This window comes from Gekko japonicus, unplaced genomic scaffold, assembly GCF_001447785.1.
Source record: "Gekko japonicus isolate JY-2015 unplaced genomic scaffold, Gekko_japonicus_V1.1 scaffold2212, whole genome shotgun sequence".
Taxonomy (NCBI): domain Eukaryota; kingdom Metazoa; phylum Chordata; class Lepidosauria; order Squamata; family Gekkonidae; genus Gekko; species Gekko japonicus.
In genome coordinates this window covers 169331-187915 of record NW_015160289.1, presented here as the reverse complement: position 1 = coordinate 187915, position 18585 = coordinate 169331, and the positions used below count along the sequence as shown (strand labels likewise).

General features: G+C 44.5%; 1 protein-coding gene across 1 annotated transcript in view; it reads right to left on the bottom strand.

Annotated features, from left to right (window-relative positions):
- ARNT2 (aryl hydrocarbon receptor nuclear translocator 2) overlaps positions 1-18585 on the bottom strand; it is a 144753-nt gene that overhangs the window by 71726 nt on the left and 54442 nt on the right. Inside the window, exon 7 of the mRNA XM_015415830.1 lies at positions 17220-17305. Coding sequence (XP_015271316.1) covers positions 17220-17305 — 86 coding nt within the window. The remainder of the gene's footprint in view (positions 1-17219; positions 17306-18585) is intronic.

The window sequence follows — 18585 nt, the reverse complement described above, 5'->3', positions numbered from 1 at the left end:
GAAATGATCATAATAAATGCTCTTGAAAACGCTTCACCCTTCCCCACAATTTAATGCCATACACATCTGGGAAGCTATTAATTAAGAGATTTACACCCTGCTCTTCTTATAAATACCTGAATTTACAAAAATGCGAACAAAAGTGAATGGCAGGGGCTTGCCAACTCAAGGTGTTCTAGTTAAAACTGATATATGGTAAACCTCTGGGTTTAAATATATTTTCTACCTTCAGTTTTCTGGCCACAAATGAGAAATGGGTAAAGCTTTCTGAGAAACACATGACACGTTTTTGGACTCATAATCCCCCCACCCCCCTTTTCCCATTTGGTTTTTGCTTCTTTGCTCTTTCTAGTTTTGGGCCTGTGGAAAATCCCAGCTGATCTGGGAACATAAAGTTCACAGGATGACATTACTATGCCATGCAGGGAATCAAATTTGACTATATGCTATACAGGGGGCAGCATGGCTAATCCATCCTTTACAATTATAAAAACCTTCACCAAAAGGAATCACTGTGCAATTAAAAGCTGTTGCCCGTAACACTGCAGACAGTTTGTTCAAACTTTTGTTGTTGTTGTTTTCTGCTCTCTCAGGGTGTTGTTGTTTTCTGCTCTCTCAGCTGGTGACTTTATACATTTTACTAATGTGGTTAGTGTCCCAGATGTATGCCAGGGCTCTTTTTGTAGAAAAAGCCCAGCAGGAACTCATTAGCATAATAGGCCACACCCAACAGCAGAAACCTATTAGCATATTAGGCCACAGCCCTGATGGCACAGTTCATTAGCACATTAGGCCGCACCCCCATGTTACCGGAAGTGTGGTTATCCAGCCACACCCACCTTTTGCTTGTTATTCTGTTTACCTTGTTTGTTGTCAAAACCCAGGGCTTCTTTGTAGCAGGAACTCCTTTGCATGTTAGGCCACACATCCCTAATGTAGCCAATCCTAATGAGTTTCTGCTGTTGGGTGTGGCCTATTATGCTAATGAGTGGCCAACTTGGGAGCCAGTTGGAACTCCGTTCCTGTGCGTTCCTGCCCAAAAATAGCCCTGGATGTATCAATTCCCCTGATGGGGAACACCAATGTTTGAGTATTCTCCCACGGAGGCTTGCCAAGTCCCCCAAGTGGTGGGGAAACCCCCGCCCCAGAGGCCCGTTCCCCGCCGCTGGCGGATCGGGCCCCGGGGGGGATTCTACCCCAACGTGCACGTCGCCTGGAAGTGACGCGGGCATGCTGGGCACGTTGGGGGCGGGGCCACGGTCATCCAAGGGAAAACTCTATGCCAGCCAGGAGCCCCCCGCTGCGGCTGAATTCACACTTGGCAATCCTACTCCCATGTAAAAAAGCAAACGCAGTACAGATTTAAAAAATGAACACATCAAGATGTAGGGTTCTTGCTTTGCTGCTCCCTGCAGGGTTTGTTTTCTACACGCAGGGAGAGGGGGTTTTTATTGCAGGGGGAGCATTCAAAATGGCTCCAATTCCTGAAACTTAAATTAACACAGCTAATACCACTACCTCAGGATCCGATCACTTGACCATGCAGCATTTGTAGCCCAACTCTTAGGAGAACCTTTTAAAGCAAAAAAAATTGGGATTCAGGCCAAAGGCCATAAAGACTTTAGTGCTATGTTTAGCAACTACCATAAGCAAAATCTGAACAGCTGAACAACAAAAAGACGTTGAAAGGGAAAACTGAAAAAGAACTCCGGACTTCTGCATCACCTGACACATTGTTTACTTCAGAGGTTTTCTGTGTACAAAGTGCATCAGGGTAGCTTCCTTGATGGGAACACTTGTTCTGGCTTTGATTTAATACTTATAAAGCTTCTAGCACGCTCATATAAACATACACTCTCTTTCTCTGTCTCTCTTACAAAACCATCTCTCAGCCAAATATTTTCCATTGATTGTTATGTGATGAACAGAAACTATTAGGAAAACACATCACATGGGCTGCATAAAAATTCATTTCTTTTTCAGAAATATGAGATTCCCTCAATAAGAGAAAAGGAGTAAGCGGAATGAATAAGTACTTGCTTAAATTAAATTTAAAAAATAAAATTGTGAAGACTGGAGCAGGGAGGTATTCCATTTCTGTACATCACAGGAGCCATTCATGCAGCAATTTATATGCTGTATGATGCCCACCGAACCCTGCAGCAAACAGAAAATGCAAAGGCCCAAATGGGGCTGTTTCCAACCTACTCAGCACTGAGTTTCACAGTTTGCCATAAAACATACTGTGCATCAGATCCTAATACTGTAACTTGCTGAGCATGGATTTTACTGACACCATTTCCCCTTTTGGATGTAGAATTTACACCCAAAGTATTAAACTTTTCCTATGGCAAAGACCCTGCTTCTAGGGGGCTCTTTCCACTGACTCATGTCCTGAAGAATTTGTGCATATCACAGAACCCAAACATGCTGTTAGAATTCTGTGGTATGTTCTAAGCCCTGCATATTTAGACTTAGGAATGAGAGGACAGAGTCCGAAAGTGGCAGAAGACTGCACATTTACAGAGTTACAGAGAACTGCATTCCCACTGTGCCACTGAAGCTTGCTGGGTGACCTTGGGCTAGTCACATACTCTCAGCCAAATCTCACAGTGCTGTTGTGATGGTAAAATGAAGGAGAAGCCACTTTGGGTCCCCATTTGGGAGAAAGGCTGGGGATAAATTAAGTAAATGAGTAAATAATTATTACTTGTCATAGCAATTTCAAAGAGGTGTTATTATGTATTTATTAGGTAATTGTATTTGATCTTGTGTACCAGATACTTTGATATAAGAAGATATAAGCCTTTTTGTCAGATTGCTAATAAGCTTCCAAGGAACCTCAGGGTTCCCTAATATAGTACAAAGTCGACTGTCTTAGATTAATGGGGGACACTTAGGTGAAACCTCATTACAAAGTCTCAAGAAAAAGCTTAAATTGTCCTTCTGTTGCAGTGATCCCAACATGGCACCCAGTGATCTGTTTCCTGCTGCCTACTTGCTTCTCCACCAAAGCAAAGAGCCAGTCCCAACAATCCTCCATCTCACTGAGCAAGATGTGCTGCAGAACACATTACCCTTTGGGTCTGCATGGAAATAGCTGCCTCCATCATAGAAGGGTGCTTGGCTTGGAACCTCACAACATTTTGTAATTCCCACCCCCATATCATCCATTTTGTGATTGGTCCCACCTCCCATGGCAGCCACATCGTGGTGGCACCTACTATCCTTTCTCAGAACTCTAAGAAGTGTCCTCATGCTCAACAAAGTTGAAGGCTTTTGGTAATTTGCTATTGTGTAAAATTGTGAAGGACTTGGACAAATGTGATTTTATCAGTTCGGCGTTACAGCAAACAAACCCCAGACTCCTCCAAGCCCAGGCCTTGATCTCCTCAAGCAGAAACTAACATTAGGCCCAGTTCAATACTCAGTTTGTATTTATTCCATATTCTCTTTTGACCTGTAATCTGTCCCTAGATCGAAAAAAGTAGCAGAACACAGGTTCAGAGAGGCCTCAGCTCTCGTTGGTTTACACAGCAATGTCTGACCAGACACTGTACGTCCAAAAATATGATCCCCAAATTCCTTCTGTGAACTTGAAATATTTTTGGTTTTTCTCAAGAGGGTGCTGAGGCAGTCACAGAGGCTGAAGTCATAATGAGGCAGCTCTGGAAACAATTGTCACACAGCGATTCATTCCACTCATGAGGAGGGCTTCTGAGTGCCAGCGTTCACTCAGAATGGATATAGGGGAATAAAAGAATGCCTCTCCTCCAGACAAAAAGAGGTGAAAGAGTGAGAAATTAGGTCATCTGTTTGTTCACTAAAATAAGCATCCTTGTGACTTGTGGCCCCAGGAAGAAGGCAAGTTTGGCTGAAAAACAAAACATGGTATTTAAGCAGGAAATGTGGGGTCTTTGTTCCCTGAAACTAGGTCTTAGCTGCCTTACTGTTGAGCAGCTGAATGTGTAGCTGGATGATTTCGAGACATAGCTGCCTGGTTTTATTTAGCTGTAAGACATCTGTTTGGTACTATGTAAATAAATAGTGTGGGGAGTTGAGGAATGTTTGGCAGGAGAAAAAGAGACATGGGTATAAGGGTAGAGGGAAGGTTTGTTTCTGAGAGGTCATGGCTGCCTGCACTAGGAACAAGCTAAGACCACAGTTATGAAACCAAGGGGGGGGGAGCCAGTAACTGAAGACTGAGGCCCAGTCTACACTGGCCACAGACCAAGAGTGGATCACATCACTTCAGACAACAGGGGTGTCTCTCCCATTTTTTAATGCTCCACCATGCAAAACACAAAACAGTTCCCCGGAAGAAAAGTTCTGTCCCATTTTGCTGCCTGATCTAAAAGCTTCTAGCCAGGACTATTCTCCATAAGTGATAATTCAAAAACCATGTTCCCCACCTGCAGTCCAATGTGGTACAACTAATTCCACCACTTCAAATCTTTACCACCTCATTTTCTTGCATGGCCTGAGTCCAGAAAGTGAAGGCAAAAGCAGGAAGGATAGATGGAAGGTTAGACTAGGGAAAAACTGAACAACTAAGGACAGGTGGACAGAAGGACTGATATGAAATTATATAGGACAGTTATACATGACTGTCTGGTCAACCAGGGGGTTGGATAAGAGAGGATTGGATCAGAGGCCAATTACAGCGCAAGGAAAGTTTGGTAATAGTATGAGAGGTATTTCCTTCTGGACTACTTCTGTCGTGACTTGGAGGGGCCATGCCTTGAAGATTTTTGTGTTTGACATAGAGCAAAGTTTGGTGTTGTGGGCCAGCTTGACCAGACTGAGTCCAGTGTGGCTGAAGGCTCCTCAGGACCAGCTAAAGTTAATGAATTAGAGATACAGGAGCCTCAAGATTCATTGCCAGCAACTGAACAGAGGTCACAGGAGGCAGGCCACAGGAAGCAGGCAGAATCCAGAGTTGTGGTTGTGAAATTCACAGGGTTGTGACAAACTGCTTCCACAATCTGCAGTTCTCCAGGTCTGATTTATATAGGCACTAGGAGTAAGGCCCGTTGTGGGAAGAAATGTAACAAGCTCTAGAAGAAAGCTCCAGGTCAGTGTCCCCCCTCCCCAGTGCTTGGGCCCATGCAGCTCATGGATGTCAGCCTCGCCCTCCTCCTTGTCCGCCTTGTCCTCTACACTGGCAGCCCCCGTCCACTCCACCCGCCGCCCGCCAGGCAAGTGGGAACAATTTGGGGGGGGGGGGAGTCGCTCATAGCGACCTGCCCATGTCCTGGTCTCCACCGGGACTCAGACAGCTGGCGGTGGGACAGAATGCCAACTGCACCCCCTACCATTGGCCTGCAGCCCCACACCCACCTGGACTCATCCAGGTAAAGCGGCAGAGAGGCTGCCGGCAACGGAGCAGGGAAAGCGGTGGGTGAAGAAGCCAAACCGGGGCCACAATGCCGTCATACACCAACAGAGCAGCGGGGGGAAGACGGTGGCCAGGGATGGGCCTGCTCCCAGAAGTCCCGGAGGCTGTGGGAGCCAGAGAAGTAGCCATTCAAGGTAGGGCAGCACGGAGCCATGAAGAGCCGCCAGCCCGGGGGGTGGAGAAGCAGCCAGTCAAGGTGAGCCTGAGCGGCGTGGAGCCATGAAGAGCTGCCGGGCCGGGGGAGGAAGAGGCTTGAAGCTAGGGCTGCAGCCGAGTGACCCGTCCTCTCTCCTGAAGTTCTCTTCTGAGTTGATTTTTGCTGCGTGCTGCTTCTGTGGGCGGGACTCAGGCAACGCAGGCAACGCAGTCACCAATGGATGGAGACACCTTCTGAGTGACACATCAAAGAGCCAACTGATTTGGGAGTGTGTGGAATGTTCTGGAGAGTCCACGACCAAAATACAATTATATATAAGGAGAGATTCCTTAACAGGCCTGCTTGGAGGTTCTCCTGCACTTACTCAGAACTGCTATCATTAAGCAGCTGGCACCAAGCCAAGAGGTGAGCACTCTGCCTGCCTGCTCTTAAGTCTTGTGGAGACTTTCCCTTCGCTGTTCGATTAACAAAGGGGAGTCTGGTGGGCTACTTTCCTGCAGCTGTGCTTCACTGGCTACTTCAGAGCTATGCGTGGGTGGGTCATGGTCATAAGAACATAAGAGAAGCCAATGTTGGATCAGGCCAATGGCCCATCCAGTCCAACACTCTGTCACACAGTGGCCAAAAATACCAGGTGCTGTCAGGAGGTCCATCAGTGGGGCCAGGACACTAGAAGGCCTCCCACTGCTGCCCCCCAAGCACCAAGAATACAGTGCATCACTTGCCCCAGACCGAGACCCTCTACTCTGCTCTTCGGACCTGCCTGAACCTTACTGATCAACAACCTCAGACTGCCTTAGGTCTGCAGGAAATATCGGGTTTGGAAATCAGAAAGAAAATTAAGTACTTGGGAATAAACCTAACGAATAAATGTAGTTCCTTGTTGGAAGATAACTATATGGAATTACTGAAAACTCTAAAACAAGAGCTAAACAAGTAGAAGGATCTTCAAATCTCCTTTATGGGCAGAATAGCAGCTATTAAGATGAACATTTTACCAAGATTGATGTTTTTATTTCAAACTATTCCAGTTCTCCACAACCAAAACTACTTTAAAGAGATTGACAAATTGATGAAACAGTTTATATGGCAGGGGAAGAGACCAAGAATAAAGCTAAAAGCATTACAGGACTCAAAAGGAAGGGCTGGCTTTGGCCTTTTCAGATTGTATCTTGTATTATAGAGCAGCAGTATTAGCTTGGATTAAAGACTGGATTACATTAGACAATCAAAGACTGCTCAAATTAGAAGGCCACGATATGCAGTTAGGTTGGCATGCCTTTTTATGGTTTGGGAAATCGGATACCCATAAATATTTTAAACAACATTGGCTAAGGGCTGCTTTGTTAAAAGTTTGGGAACCAATAAAAAAACAATTTTATTGTAAGATTCCAAAACTGGTTGCTCCTTTAGAAGCATTAACAGAAGAACCAGTTATGACATATTTGGATTTATTGGATACAAAATGTAATCTGAAACTACCTGAAGAATTGAATTGGTGGCAAAAAGTACAGATTGAATCAAGGTACACTAAAGATAAAGTGATTGGTTTTTATGAGGACTGGTTAGAAATAGATAAGCTAATGCTTGCAGGTGAGCAGAAGTTTATAAAGAAAATGTATATATTACTGCTAGACTATAAAATGTTTGATGAAACTGTTAAAAATGTTATGATTTTGTGGGCATAGAATGTGGGTCATGATATTCAGTTAGACCAATGGTCTAAACTATGGGGAAAATATTAAGATCAGAAAATCCATTGCATACAAAGAAAATATCTATAAGATGTTTTATAGATGGTATATAACTCCCAAAAAGCTAGCTAAATTTGATCCAAAATGCTCTGATAAATGTTGGAAATGCGAGAATAAAACAGGATCATTTTACCATATGTGGTGGTTATGTGACAGAGCTAAGAAATATTAGACAGGTATACATGAAACTATACAAAATGTTTTGAAATGCAATGTACCTTTTACTCCTGAAATATTTCTGTTGAACATTTTACCCGATAATTGTAAAAGCGATGACTCTTATTTGCTAATATATATAACCACCTCAGCTAGAATATTGTATGCCAAATACTGGAGGAGCCAAGAAATACCAAGTAAAGAAGAATTCATTAACAATATATTAGAAGCAGCAGAGATGGACAAAATAACCTTAATTCTGAAGGATCATACTGAAGAGTCATTTGAAAACACATGGTGAAGATCTTATAAATGGTATGAGAACTATATCCATAATAAGACAGGACAAGGTATATAAACAAGGAGACGAGAAGAAACTTAACTTTTAAACTTTTAAACAAGGAGACGAGAAGAAACTTAACGAGAAGAAACTTAACTTCAAGAACTTAACTTTTGACAATATTGGTTGCACTAAATCTTGGTTTACTATGAGGTGTAAGCTTTAAGTAATAGATAGTTGGCTTTAAAGTATATATTCACATAATGTATCCCCAATTTTATGTTTGTGTTTGTTATATGTTTGTGTCATGTCTGTGTTGTAGAAAAAATAAAAGATCTTATACAAAAAAAACAACCTCAGACTGCCTTGACTCTTGCTTTCCTGAACAACCCACGAACTCTGGCTGCTGCTAAACTGGTATTTGACCCCTGGACTGGACTCTTGACAGTGATCTAGCTCTGTTGCCTTGCTCTGCCTGCATTCCAGGACATTTAAGTCCAATGGCACCCTTCCAAATGATTTTCAAAAAGAGGTTTGTTATTTTAGTTTGTTATTTTTTTTCCACCTTTCCCCCCCCCTTTCTTTTCTTTTTCTGTAGTCACGTAGGTATAACAAAAACCAATAAAACTACCCTGTTTTCAGGGGATTAAAAACCAAATGATTTTCAAAAAGGCTCCTATTCACTATAGAATATTTTATGTAACATTTTTAATACAACAACTTTGAACTAGGGCTTGGACAACTTCATATCAGTTCCTAAGGAATGCAAGAAGACAGGCCTTGGATTGGGCCAGAGCGCGCCGGTACGTCGCTCCGGGAGAGAGATGCCGGGGGGCTCGCTAGGCAGAGAGGCCCCATCCTGGGAAAAATCTCCACACACCCCCATCTCTGCCTAGCGAGGGCTGCTCCAGCAGCCTCGCTAAGCAGACAGCGGGGGGGGGGGAGATTTCCCCCCGTCTCTGCCTAGCGAGGCTGGTGGAGCCCCACTAGACAGAGAGGCCCCATCCCGGCGGCCCCATCCAGCAGCCTCACTAGGCGGGGGGGGGGGGGAGATTTTTCCCGGTGGTGCTCTTATCCTGTCTCAAGTGCTTTATCAAGTGGCACCCCACACCATGAGGGCACCAGCATGTATACTTTTACCTTAAGACTGTCTGAAATCCAGACCCCTTGTATTAGAGTGTTTGTGAACACAAATCCTTCTTCTCAGACATGATGTTCTGAGTCATTATGAGCAAATATACAAAATACATGAACGCAAGAGGAGCTAATAAAGCTTCTTCCTGTGAACAACAGGAATCAACTGTACTATTCCTATTCACTAATCACCTGTGAACAAGCTCAGTAAGAACAGGTTATGAAAAGCATTTCTTTTGGTAAATACAAACCTGAAAGGACAATGATTTTTTTTTGGGGGGGGGGAATGCTTTCCTGCCACCAAATTATTGTCTTCTAGGATCGCTCTCAAGATCAAAAATGGGTTGGAAAATAAATGGTATATAACTCTGAAGGCAAATTGGTGCTTCCTTTATACTGATGCTCAGTGCATGAGCATGCAAGTGGCTGTATTTGAAATCCACACATTTCTAATTCTGGAACTGACTCACTGAAATTCAATGCTCCCTCTAAGCTGTGGAGTCTTGTGAGAAAAAATTCTACTCTGTGAGCTACTGGCATTAAAGTTGTGAGCAGGCGATTTGGCTACTGCATAAATTAGTTTGCTCTGGAGCCATCCTTCCTGAGCTAAGACAAAAAGGTGTGAGCCGGAGGCCAAAAAACTGTGAGGTAGCTCACACTAACTCAGCTTAGAGGGAACACTGGCCGCAACCCAGTATAGAGTTAGAGATGCTCATGCCATAGATTTCAATGGGCTTAAGTGTACTTAACTATGAGCTAGATTGTGGTTTGCAGATCTACTTTAGAAATATTCTGAAGTAAATGACTTGTGGCTTGCAAGTTCTATCTCTAATTTATGGTGCAACATGTACAAAATTAAGGCCATTTATAATCTTTCCTCTGTCTCATGCCAAATCACTGAGTCTAACTCTAGGGGAAGATTAATACTCTGACAAGTACATGCAATATTTTTTCTGGCATTTAATGATCCTCAAAATAGACACAGGATACACTGAAAGGAGAGAATATATATCTGGTTGGTTAAAATAGAATGATTCGAATCCTTATCCTAAGCAAAAACATATTCCAAAAAGTTTATATCTGACATCCAGATTTGTGCTTACCTTACAATAGTAGGCTGATGCAGTGCTAGGGGCAGGCCTTCTGTGCTGCTGCTAGTCCACCAGTGGCTCTTAGTCACAAGGTATAGATAGGAACTCTCAGTGTGGTACAAGTGATGCTCTGTATTCTTGGTGCTTGGGGGGGGGCAGTGGGAGGGCTTCTGGTGTTCTGGCCCCACTGCTGGACCTCCTGAGGGCACCTGGTATCTTTGGCTGATGTGTGACACAGAGTGTTGGACTGGATGGGCCAGTGGCCTGATCCAACATGGCTTCTCTTATGTTCTTATGCCAGCTCTGAGTTGGGAATACCTTGGAGATTTTGGGGGTGGAGCCTGAGTGGTGGGTGTTGCCTTCTGACACACTTCTGGTGATGTCAGGGGGTGTGGCCTTATGGCACACTTCCGGTGATGTCAGGGGGTGTGGCATATGCTAATGAGTTATGCTAATGAGCTCCGGCAGCTCTTTTTCTCCAAAAAGACCCCTGCAAGAAGATATTGTTTTACAATTCTACAATGTCATTTACGTGTAATACTTCAGGAGCGCTATACATCTTCCAACTGCAGTTATCACTGGAAGTAGGCTATTCAGATACGAAGGCTTTGTTTTGAATTTCTCAATGTTTTGGTGCAAACCAAGGGAAGTACAGTTACAAGCCTGCTAACACGGACTGCTTTCAAGTTTCCAGCCTTGGCACCCACAACAGGTTGAGAGCCACAGTTCTGATGCTCCCGAACTAAGCTCGCCAAAGCTGGCAATTTGCTATTCCTCTCTGATTTTAATGTTGTATATCCCATTAAAGGTCTATTGAATTGAATTTGCTATTCCACAGATCTTAACAGCTGTCATTCCATTACGGGGCAAAGGAATTTGAACACATGCAATTTCCTCTGCACATATATATTTTGTATGCGTCTGTATTTGAACACATGCAATTTCCTCTGCACATATATATTTTGTATGCGTCTGTACGTTTCACCACTGGAGACATTAAATATCAACCCTCTTGCTGGTAGCTACAAGTTAAGCGTGTAACCACAAGCCTAAGCTGATCTTCTTATCCCACTCCCCAATAATTCCAGTACAAAAAACAGCTAAGAGTGGGGGGGAGGCTTGGGTTTGACAGAGGTTTTAACAAATTATACATGGTGTAAGAAACATAGATACAAACTGGCCCAACAACTTCAGAGGTCCCGTTGAATATTTATTTTTTTACTTCTATTTCTATCTCACCCTCCCCGCAAATGGGCTCAGGGCAGGTTACAAGGTCATGCAAAAATGGTAACAACAACAACAAGTTAAATAATTAAAAACAACATTTTAAAACAATGATAAAAACAACCACCAGCACAAAAGCCTCATTAGCTATGCTTAGTTTAGGCTGACCAGAAGCCAGCAATTTCAGTAGGGGAGGTCAGAAATGGATCTGGATGTCCACCGCCTCAGCCGGAAGCCCGGCGGAACAGCCCCCATCTTAGAAGAAAATTTGGGTTGCTAACAGGAACTGGATGCTTTCAGTCATGTTTTCTGTCCTCCACAAGTTTGTCAACCTTCAGGTGGGGGATGGAGATCTCCCAGAATAACAATTGATCTCCAGACACTGATCACTTACTTATTTATTTATTTGAAACATTTATTCTGCTTCTCCTGGAGAAAATGGCTGCTTGGGAAGGTGGACTGCAGGGCATTATTCCCTGCCAAGGTCCCTCCCCTCCCTAAACCCCACCCTCCCAGGCTCCACTCTCAAATCTCCAGGTATTTCTAAACCCAGAGTTGGGAGCCCTAATCCCCCATCATTTTTATGAATGGTTTCCAACTATATTAATATCCTATTTGATCCCTGCTGGTTACGCTGCCATTTCCCCAGCTATTTTTACCCACTGTATCCCCCCCACCTCCAGGGTTTGGCTTCACTTCACTAAATGAAATTGGGAAAAGGAATGTTCAGGAGGGGCTCTCTTTCACAAGTGAGAAGCTACATGTTCCCGAACCCCCTTTCCCTCCCTTTAAGCGTTCAAGACAGCATTTTTCTTTGCCCCTGCCCACGGTGTGGTTCCTAAAGAGAACAGGAACTACTAGACTTGTAGAAGGCTTTTTATAGAAGGCTTTTCCTGCCTCTTGCCAAAGTAGTAAAGCTTCCTCAGACTATCTTCCAGCCCTGCCCTCTTGGCCTAGTGTTGGGAAGATCCCAAAGCATGGTCTGAAGACACAGGCTAGAGCCACCTTGCTAAAGGTAAACAGGGTCTGGGCTTGGTCAGTACTTGGAATGGCAATTCACTAGCCTAGACAAATTGTGGAATAATAGATGAAGTTAACCAGAGACAATTCAACCCTATCTTAACTGAAACTAGTTCTTTTTTTAAAAAGTGGGTATGGCTGTTTGGCAAGGTGGCCAAGGCTTGCGGTCAATATAACCCCTGCATGTCCTCCTTAGGGTCTCACCTTCTGACAGCTTCCATAGATTCCCTCTGGGATTTACAAACTAATGAGAGCCACTGTGGTTTAGTGGCTGGACTTCAGATGCATGATTCATCTACAACAGGTTTTAGACCTCCCTTCCATGAAAGAATTCAGGCTGCTGTACCTGACCCCCCACTGTCCTCACAACAACCCTCTAAGGTAGGCTGGACAATAGACTTCATGGCTGAGTGGGGGAGTCTTTCTGGGCCAAAGTACACTAGGTTGTAATGACAGGATATTTGTCAAGATGGCCAGGGACTGGAAGGATCCAGCTCTTTTGTGACATTTGGTACTTGAGAATTGGGGAGTGAGCCACAATGGTCAGCTGCAAATTTGACTGGTCAAGGGAGAAGAAAACGCTATAATATTTTTTTTATAAAAATGCAAAATAAAGGGGGGATGCAAACCCCTCCCCATAAGTTACTTTACTTTTTGCAAACATTAAAGCCCCCTATGATTCTTGCATAATTTTTCACAAATAACAAGATGTACTGTACCCTCTTTTCTTATAGCATTACACAATATTGTGCTTCTTGGTTTATTTGTACCCTTTATACCAAACTGTTGTTTGCCTACATATCAAAAACTTTCTCAATAAAAAGTTTAAAACAAAGTGGCCTCAGGGGGCAGGAATCAGATTAGACCTATATCACTAGGAAAGGGAGGATTTATCCCATTTCCCTGACCTTTTCCTAATTTAAATCACCCCACCCACCCTTACAGGAAAAAATCCATATAGATACCAGCATACTTCCCCCCCCCCACACACACACACACCACAATGCAATTAGCAGCTGGGAGCATCACTGAAATCTAGAAACCGCATGGAGTGAAAAGGGCTGATCCTCCCCCCCCCCAAATTTGATTCATCCTGCCTTCCTCCCTCAGCTGTTTTAAACAAAATAATAATAATGGTGCTCCCATCATGAACTTCCTGCCACATTGTCTAGCTCAGACCATGAATGCTAGTCGGAACTTTTTGGGAAAAGGGAAACCTTAAAAATGCAAGAAGTAAGGAACTGGATTACTGCTTCTTCTGTCTGACTTTGATACTTCAGTCCACCTTGTTTTCTGCATCTTGATTTGACCCAGCTCTATTGTGTTCTCACCCTGTTTCTCATCCTGATCAACTGAGTTCCTTACACAAGTTGAACTTCACATTTCTCTGAGTTTGCATGATAGTATTAACTATAATCATGATGAGTTTTTATTCTAAAATCGAAACTATATTCTAAAATCGAAACTATAAATAAATAAAATATATCTTTTCACATCTGACTGTGGATTTTCCATTGAGGAACAGATAATAGTGCAGATGAAGATTCATCCAGGGGTGTCAAACTCAGGTTCTCGTTTGCCATGGATTTTTCATGTTTGGCTTTAACTGCCTGTACTGTATCTGTAATGTTTTGTTTCTTCACTTTGGGGAATAGGGGGTGTTATGTCCACTAACCGCCACCAGGGGCCAGCGAATACTCCCGAGCTTGACTCTGTAGGAACAATGGGGACTAGGCTCCTAGTCTCTCCACTTGGGAACGAGTAGGACCGTGGCGGGAGATTTGAATCCACCAACGGGACCTAGGGGAGTGTCCCCAGGTGTGTATATAGTTGGCCAGCTGGCCAGTAGTTGTATTCTTTTGTTGTGTACTACTAAACCATGCAGATCACTACATCAGTCTCATTACATCAGTGGTTTTTACATGTGTCTAACCCAGTACACTTCAGGGGGGCAGCCCTTGTGAGAGTGTGTTAGTGTCTAAGAGTGCTTTGCTGTGCTAATTTACAACTGCTTTCCAAGTGGGCCTCCTGAGCTGGGAAGAATGTACAATGACCTTGAATGCCAGTCTCTGCTAACTGGCTTTCAGTAGATAAACTGTAGGTTCGGGGGGGGGGGGCCGCTAACGGAGCACGCTAGGTTTAGGCGGACGGTCACTGGGGTGGGGGCTTGTTTGAATCATGTATAATTTCAGAACTGGCGCCAAAGAAGTCAGTTCTGACACGAATGGTCTTAGCTTGATACATTTTCATCTCTCAATAAATAAATTGTTGTTAGGAGCAAGTTTATTTAAGAGTCTGACAAGAGGTCTATCCAGCCTGCCATTCTTCTTCCAGCAGTGGTGAGTCAGATGTCACCAGGAAGCTCCCACTATGTGAAGCTTTGTGCTTCATCCTTATTCAGAGGTATACTTCTACTCAATAGAGCTCACACTTGCAAACAGATTACCGGACAGCTACCTGCCTGCATACCCCAAAACAATCATTTAGAATAGTTTGATGAAATGAAAAGGGGCAGGTAAAAAGCTTCCTTACCTGTTGCTTACAGCACCGGACTTCAGTCCTTCTAGAATTAGGACCTACCTTTTAAATACTGGTGGCAGCACTGAACTACAACCACATGGCAGGAAATCACATGACGTCACAGTCACGTGACAGATGACCTGCGAGGTCCCTTCCAACTCTAACATTTTATGACTTCTATGACTTCTATGACAGGAAGAAGAGGCATCTCCATCCCTGAACCTGCCTGGGTTAAAGGGGAATTCCTTCCCCTCTGAATGATCTTGCCTCATTTTCCTGTTGCTCCTCACAGCAAGCATAAAAAGAGAGGTGGAAGGTGCAGTGCTGACTACCAGGCTGTCTACCTGCTCCTGACTCTCTATGCATCAGCACTACCATAGGGTTGCCAGGTCCCTCCAAGCAACCAGCGGGGAATTGTGGGGGACTTACTGGGAGCAGGAGGGAGCCCTGTCCAACTTGCAGCAACATGCACATGTAACCTGGAAGTGATGTGATCAAGTCAGGGATGTTGGGGCAACGCTTTGGTATTTGGGCAAAAACTCTATGGTAAATTTGGCTTCTACCATAGAGTTTTTGCCCAGATATCAGAGCATTGCCTTCACGTGATGATGTACCTTCCAGGTCATGTGGGCAGTGATGTAGACACAGTGCTGCATGTTGGCTGGCTCTCCCTCTTCTTCCGGGTAAGTTTCCCCCTGCTGGCCAGCTGATCGGCAGTGGAGCCTAGCAGCAGGGGACTCCTGCCTCCTTCTATAAAGCAGCAAGAAACAGTTGCTCAATAGGGGCTCAACAATTGGCACCTAACAGAGGGTCTAGACCCCTGCACTGGAAACCACTGACCTAGAAATTATTCTTACCCCCTTTAGGCCAAGCAAGCCTGGAGGGATTCATGATTTTTTAAAGTCTTTTTCTTGTAAACCAAAATGTTCATTTACAGTAAGTAAAAAATCTTGTTAGCAACTGCTGAAGAAAGCACAGGAAGAACTCTTTCTTCCCACCCGCTCACATTATCATTCCCATGACTGAAGTATAAACTGTAGCCACATGATGTGAATTAGATTCATATTGTTTAAGTAGCTTCTGAAATACCAGAAGAATGCCTAGTTTGCAATATCCACACATACATGAAACACGCACACATGCACATACACACGTGCACATTATATAATTAAGCCATCTGTACAGCTATCTGTCAAAAAGATGCACAACAGCAGAGAGACCCATAAGAAATACAGCCACCTATAAGCTAAGATCTGCTTGAAATTATAATGGGGCCACTGGCATTTGCAGTCACAGAAAGGGGGTGGGTCATGTCTGTGGTACACTTAAACTCACACAACAAAAGGGAGAAATAATGTATTCTGATTCATGTCAGCAGGAGCTGCCAGAGACATCAGGAGTTCTCCAGCTTGTTCAAGTGGTAAGGTCAGCCAAATCATCCCTTAACAGAGCCCGATATGATTCTCCTCTTTGTCTCCAGCTGTTCCCCCACATTTTCCCATATGTAAATACTGCTATGTGGGATACTGAGTTACCAGTGTGTGCTTAGCATGGTGCAACAGGCCAAGGAATACAAATGCCACTTCCAGAAGCCCTCTTTTAGGTAATGAAGGGATCAAGGATTCAAAGTGCTACTTTGAGGCACCCCCAAGGACTTGTAGGCACCCAGTCCCTGTGTTCCCTATTATAAATTCCCCCATCATCATAAGAGTGCCTTCGAAATTTCTCTTGGTGTCAAATATGGTGTGACATGCATGGTTACCATTCAAGAATCAAGTCTGAAGCCACCCTCGGGTCATGCAAAGCTAAGGCCCAAAGAGACATCCCATTCAACACACGACTGCTGCCAAAAACAGCAGTCACATCACATATCTAGCTCCTCTCTTTGCTCTTTGTAAGGTCTCCATCCACTTCACATCATTGGCTACTGTTGGCAAGAAGTGGAAAAGCATGGGACAGCAGGGTCCCTAGAATGCCCCCTCCTTTTTCTGCTTGCAATGGGAGAGCATCTTCCTGAACGTGGATGACACCACATCTACAAACTTGCCTTGGACTCTGGATGCGGAGAGCTGAGCTATACATGTCCAGAGATAGTATGTAATACAGCCAGGCAGAAACAAGTATCCTTTGCATGAGGCAAGCTAGCTCGTGAGTGGGAAGACAGCTACCCTAGCCTACTGCCTGACATGATAGTTTTCTATGTATAGAGATTTTTTTTTCTTTTTTAAATCTTGGAACAATTTAGGCATGCTGATCCCCAGTACCTACATCCAAAAACTCTGCAGTACCCTCAGGGATGGATTCTTTGCATGCTCAGCTTTGGAGGCCCTGAAAATCCTCTCTGAAAAGCACAATGTCCCAAGAACTTACACTGACTACATCGCCTGTATCCTATTCCCAATCATTTAAATAAGGCTTCAGTGTGAGGCAGCCCAAACAGAGTATGAATAATACTAAATTGAAACGGATAGCTTGCCTATTTTACCTGCCGGAGGCCAGGCTTTGATGTAACCCGTGCAGTGGACCACAGCATACTGCGCTTCTCCTTCTTTCACTGGGCCAAGACCATTCCTAAATGGAAAGAAGTGTAACAGGATGCTTTTTTGAAATGAACATCTCGTTTTTTTCTTGCATACACACAGATGACCTTCAGCCACACAGTGAAGATCTTTGTGCTGTGGTGTCAGCTGCTGCCGAAGCAAATTTTTACCATTTGCACAGCCAATGAGGTCTCCAGTGGCCAATCATAAGACCTGCTGTGCAAAAGACCCTCACAGCCCTGGCCATTTTCTAAAAACACTTGGTGGGATCCAGGAAAGGTATTGGCAGGAGCCCTGATCTAGCCATCGTCCACTCTGGAAGTGGAGCTGTGGTTTTAACTGCAGTTTCAATTCAGACACTGCACCCAGCTAGCTAGTTTCAAACCCTAGTTTGTCCGTTCAGCGACCGCTTCATACTGTGGCTGCAAGCAAAAGGGCCCCAGGAAGGACATGTTACAGTCACAGTGGCAAAGCGTCTGACTGCTGCTGCCACTGACTGCTGCTGCCACTGATGAAATCTTTTAGAAACCCCAACAGTATTAGGCTGAGAAGTGTTTCCATCTGGCTCTTAATAAGCGACTTGGATGATATCTATGGAGCTGCAGAGTTTCCTGGTTCTCCTACTGGCTCCTGGTTGCTTGCTGAGGCTGGTAATACTGCTGCCGCCGCCACTTTTGCCACAGCTGCTGCCATGGACTTTGTCCTTGCTGGCCACTGACTTGAGGTTTCCTTGGCTGTTGTCTGGACCCTAGGAATACCCCCAATTGGTCTGCCCAGTTTGGGGGCAAAATTGGAGAGGGCTTCTCCAGTGGGCACACTTGGTTTGTATGCCTCCCCCCAAGTTTGTTTTGTCTTGGACTCCAACGCTGGAATTTGATTTGGGTCTGAGCCTGCTGAGTGGAGCCTCTGGAGATCCGCGCCTCAGCTGTGCTCGGTTTTGCTCCCCAGGAAACCTCAAAATTCTAACACGGGATCTGCGTGGAGCTTTTGGAGACCTGTGCCTCAACTGTACTCACTCAGCCCTGCCCCCCCCCCCCGAGACCCTGAAATTTCAACGCGGGACGTGTGTTTGCTGCACTGTTTACTCAGCTTATTCCTGACTCTCTGTGAGTGGCGAGTCCTGGAAGAGGCAGCTAGACAAAAGGGCAATAGTGTGTGTGTGTGGGGGGGGAGTCTGGCAGAATAGCTGATCGCTGCTGTAGAGCATCTATCCAAGGCTGTGGTTGTGGAGAAGATCAGTAGCTGGATTAACTGCTGATGCATCCTCATATTGGATACTCTGAGCCCTGCTCCAGTTCCAAACTGTGTAGC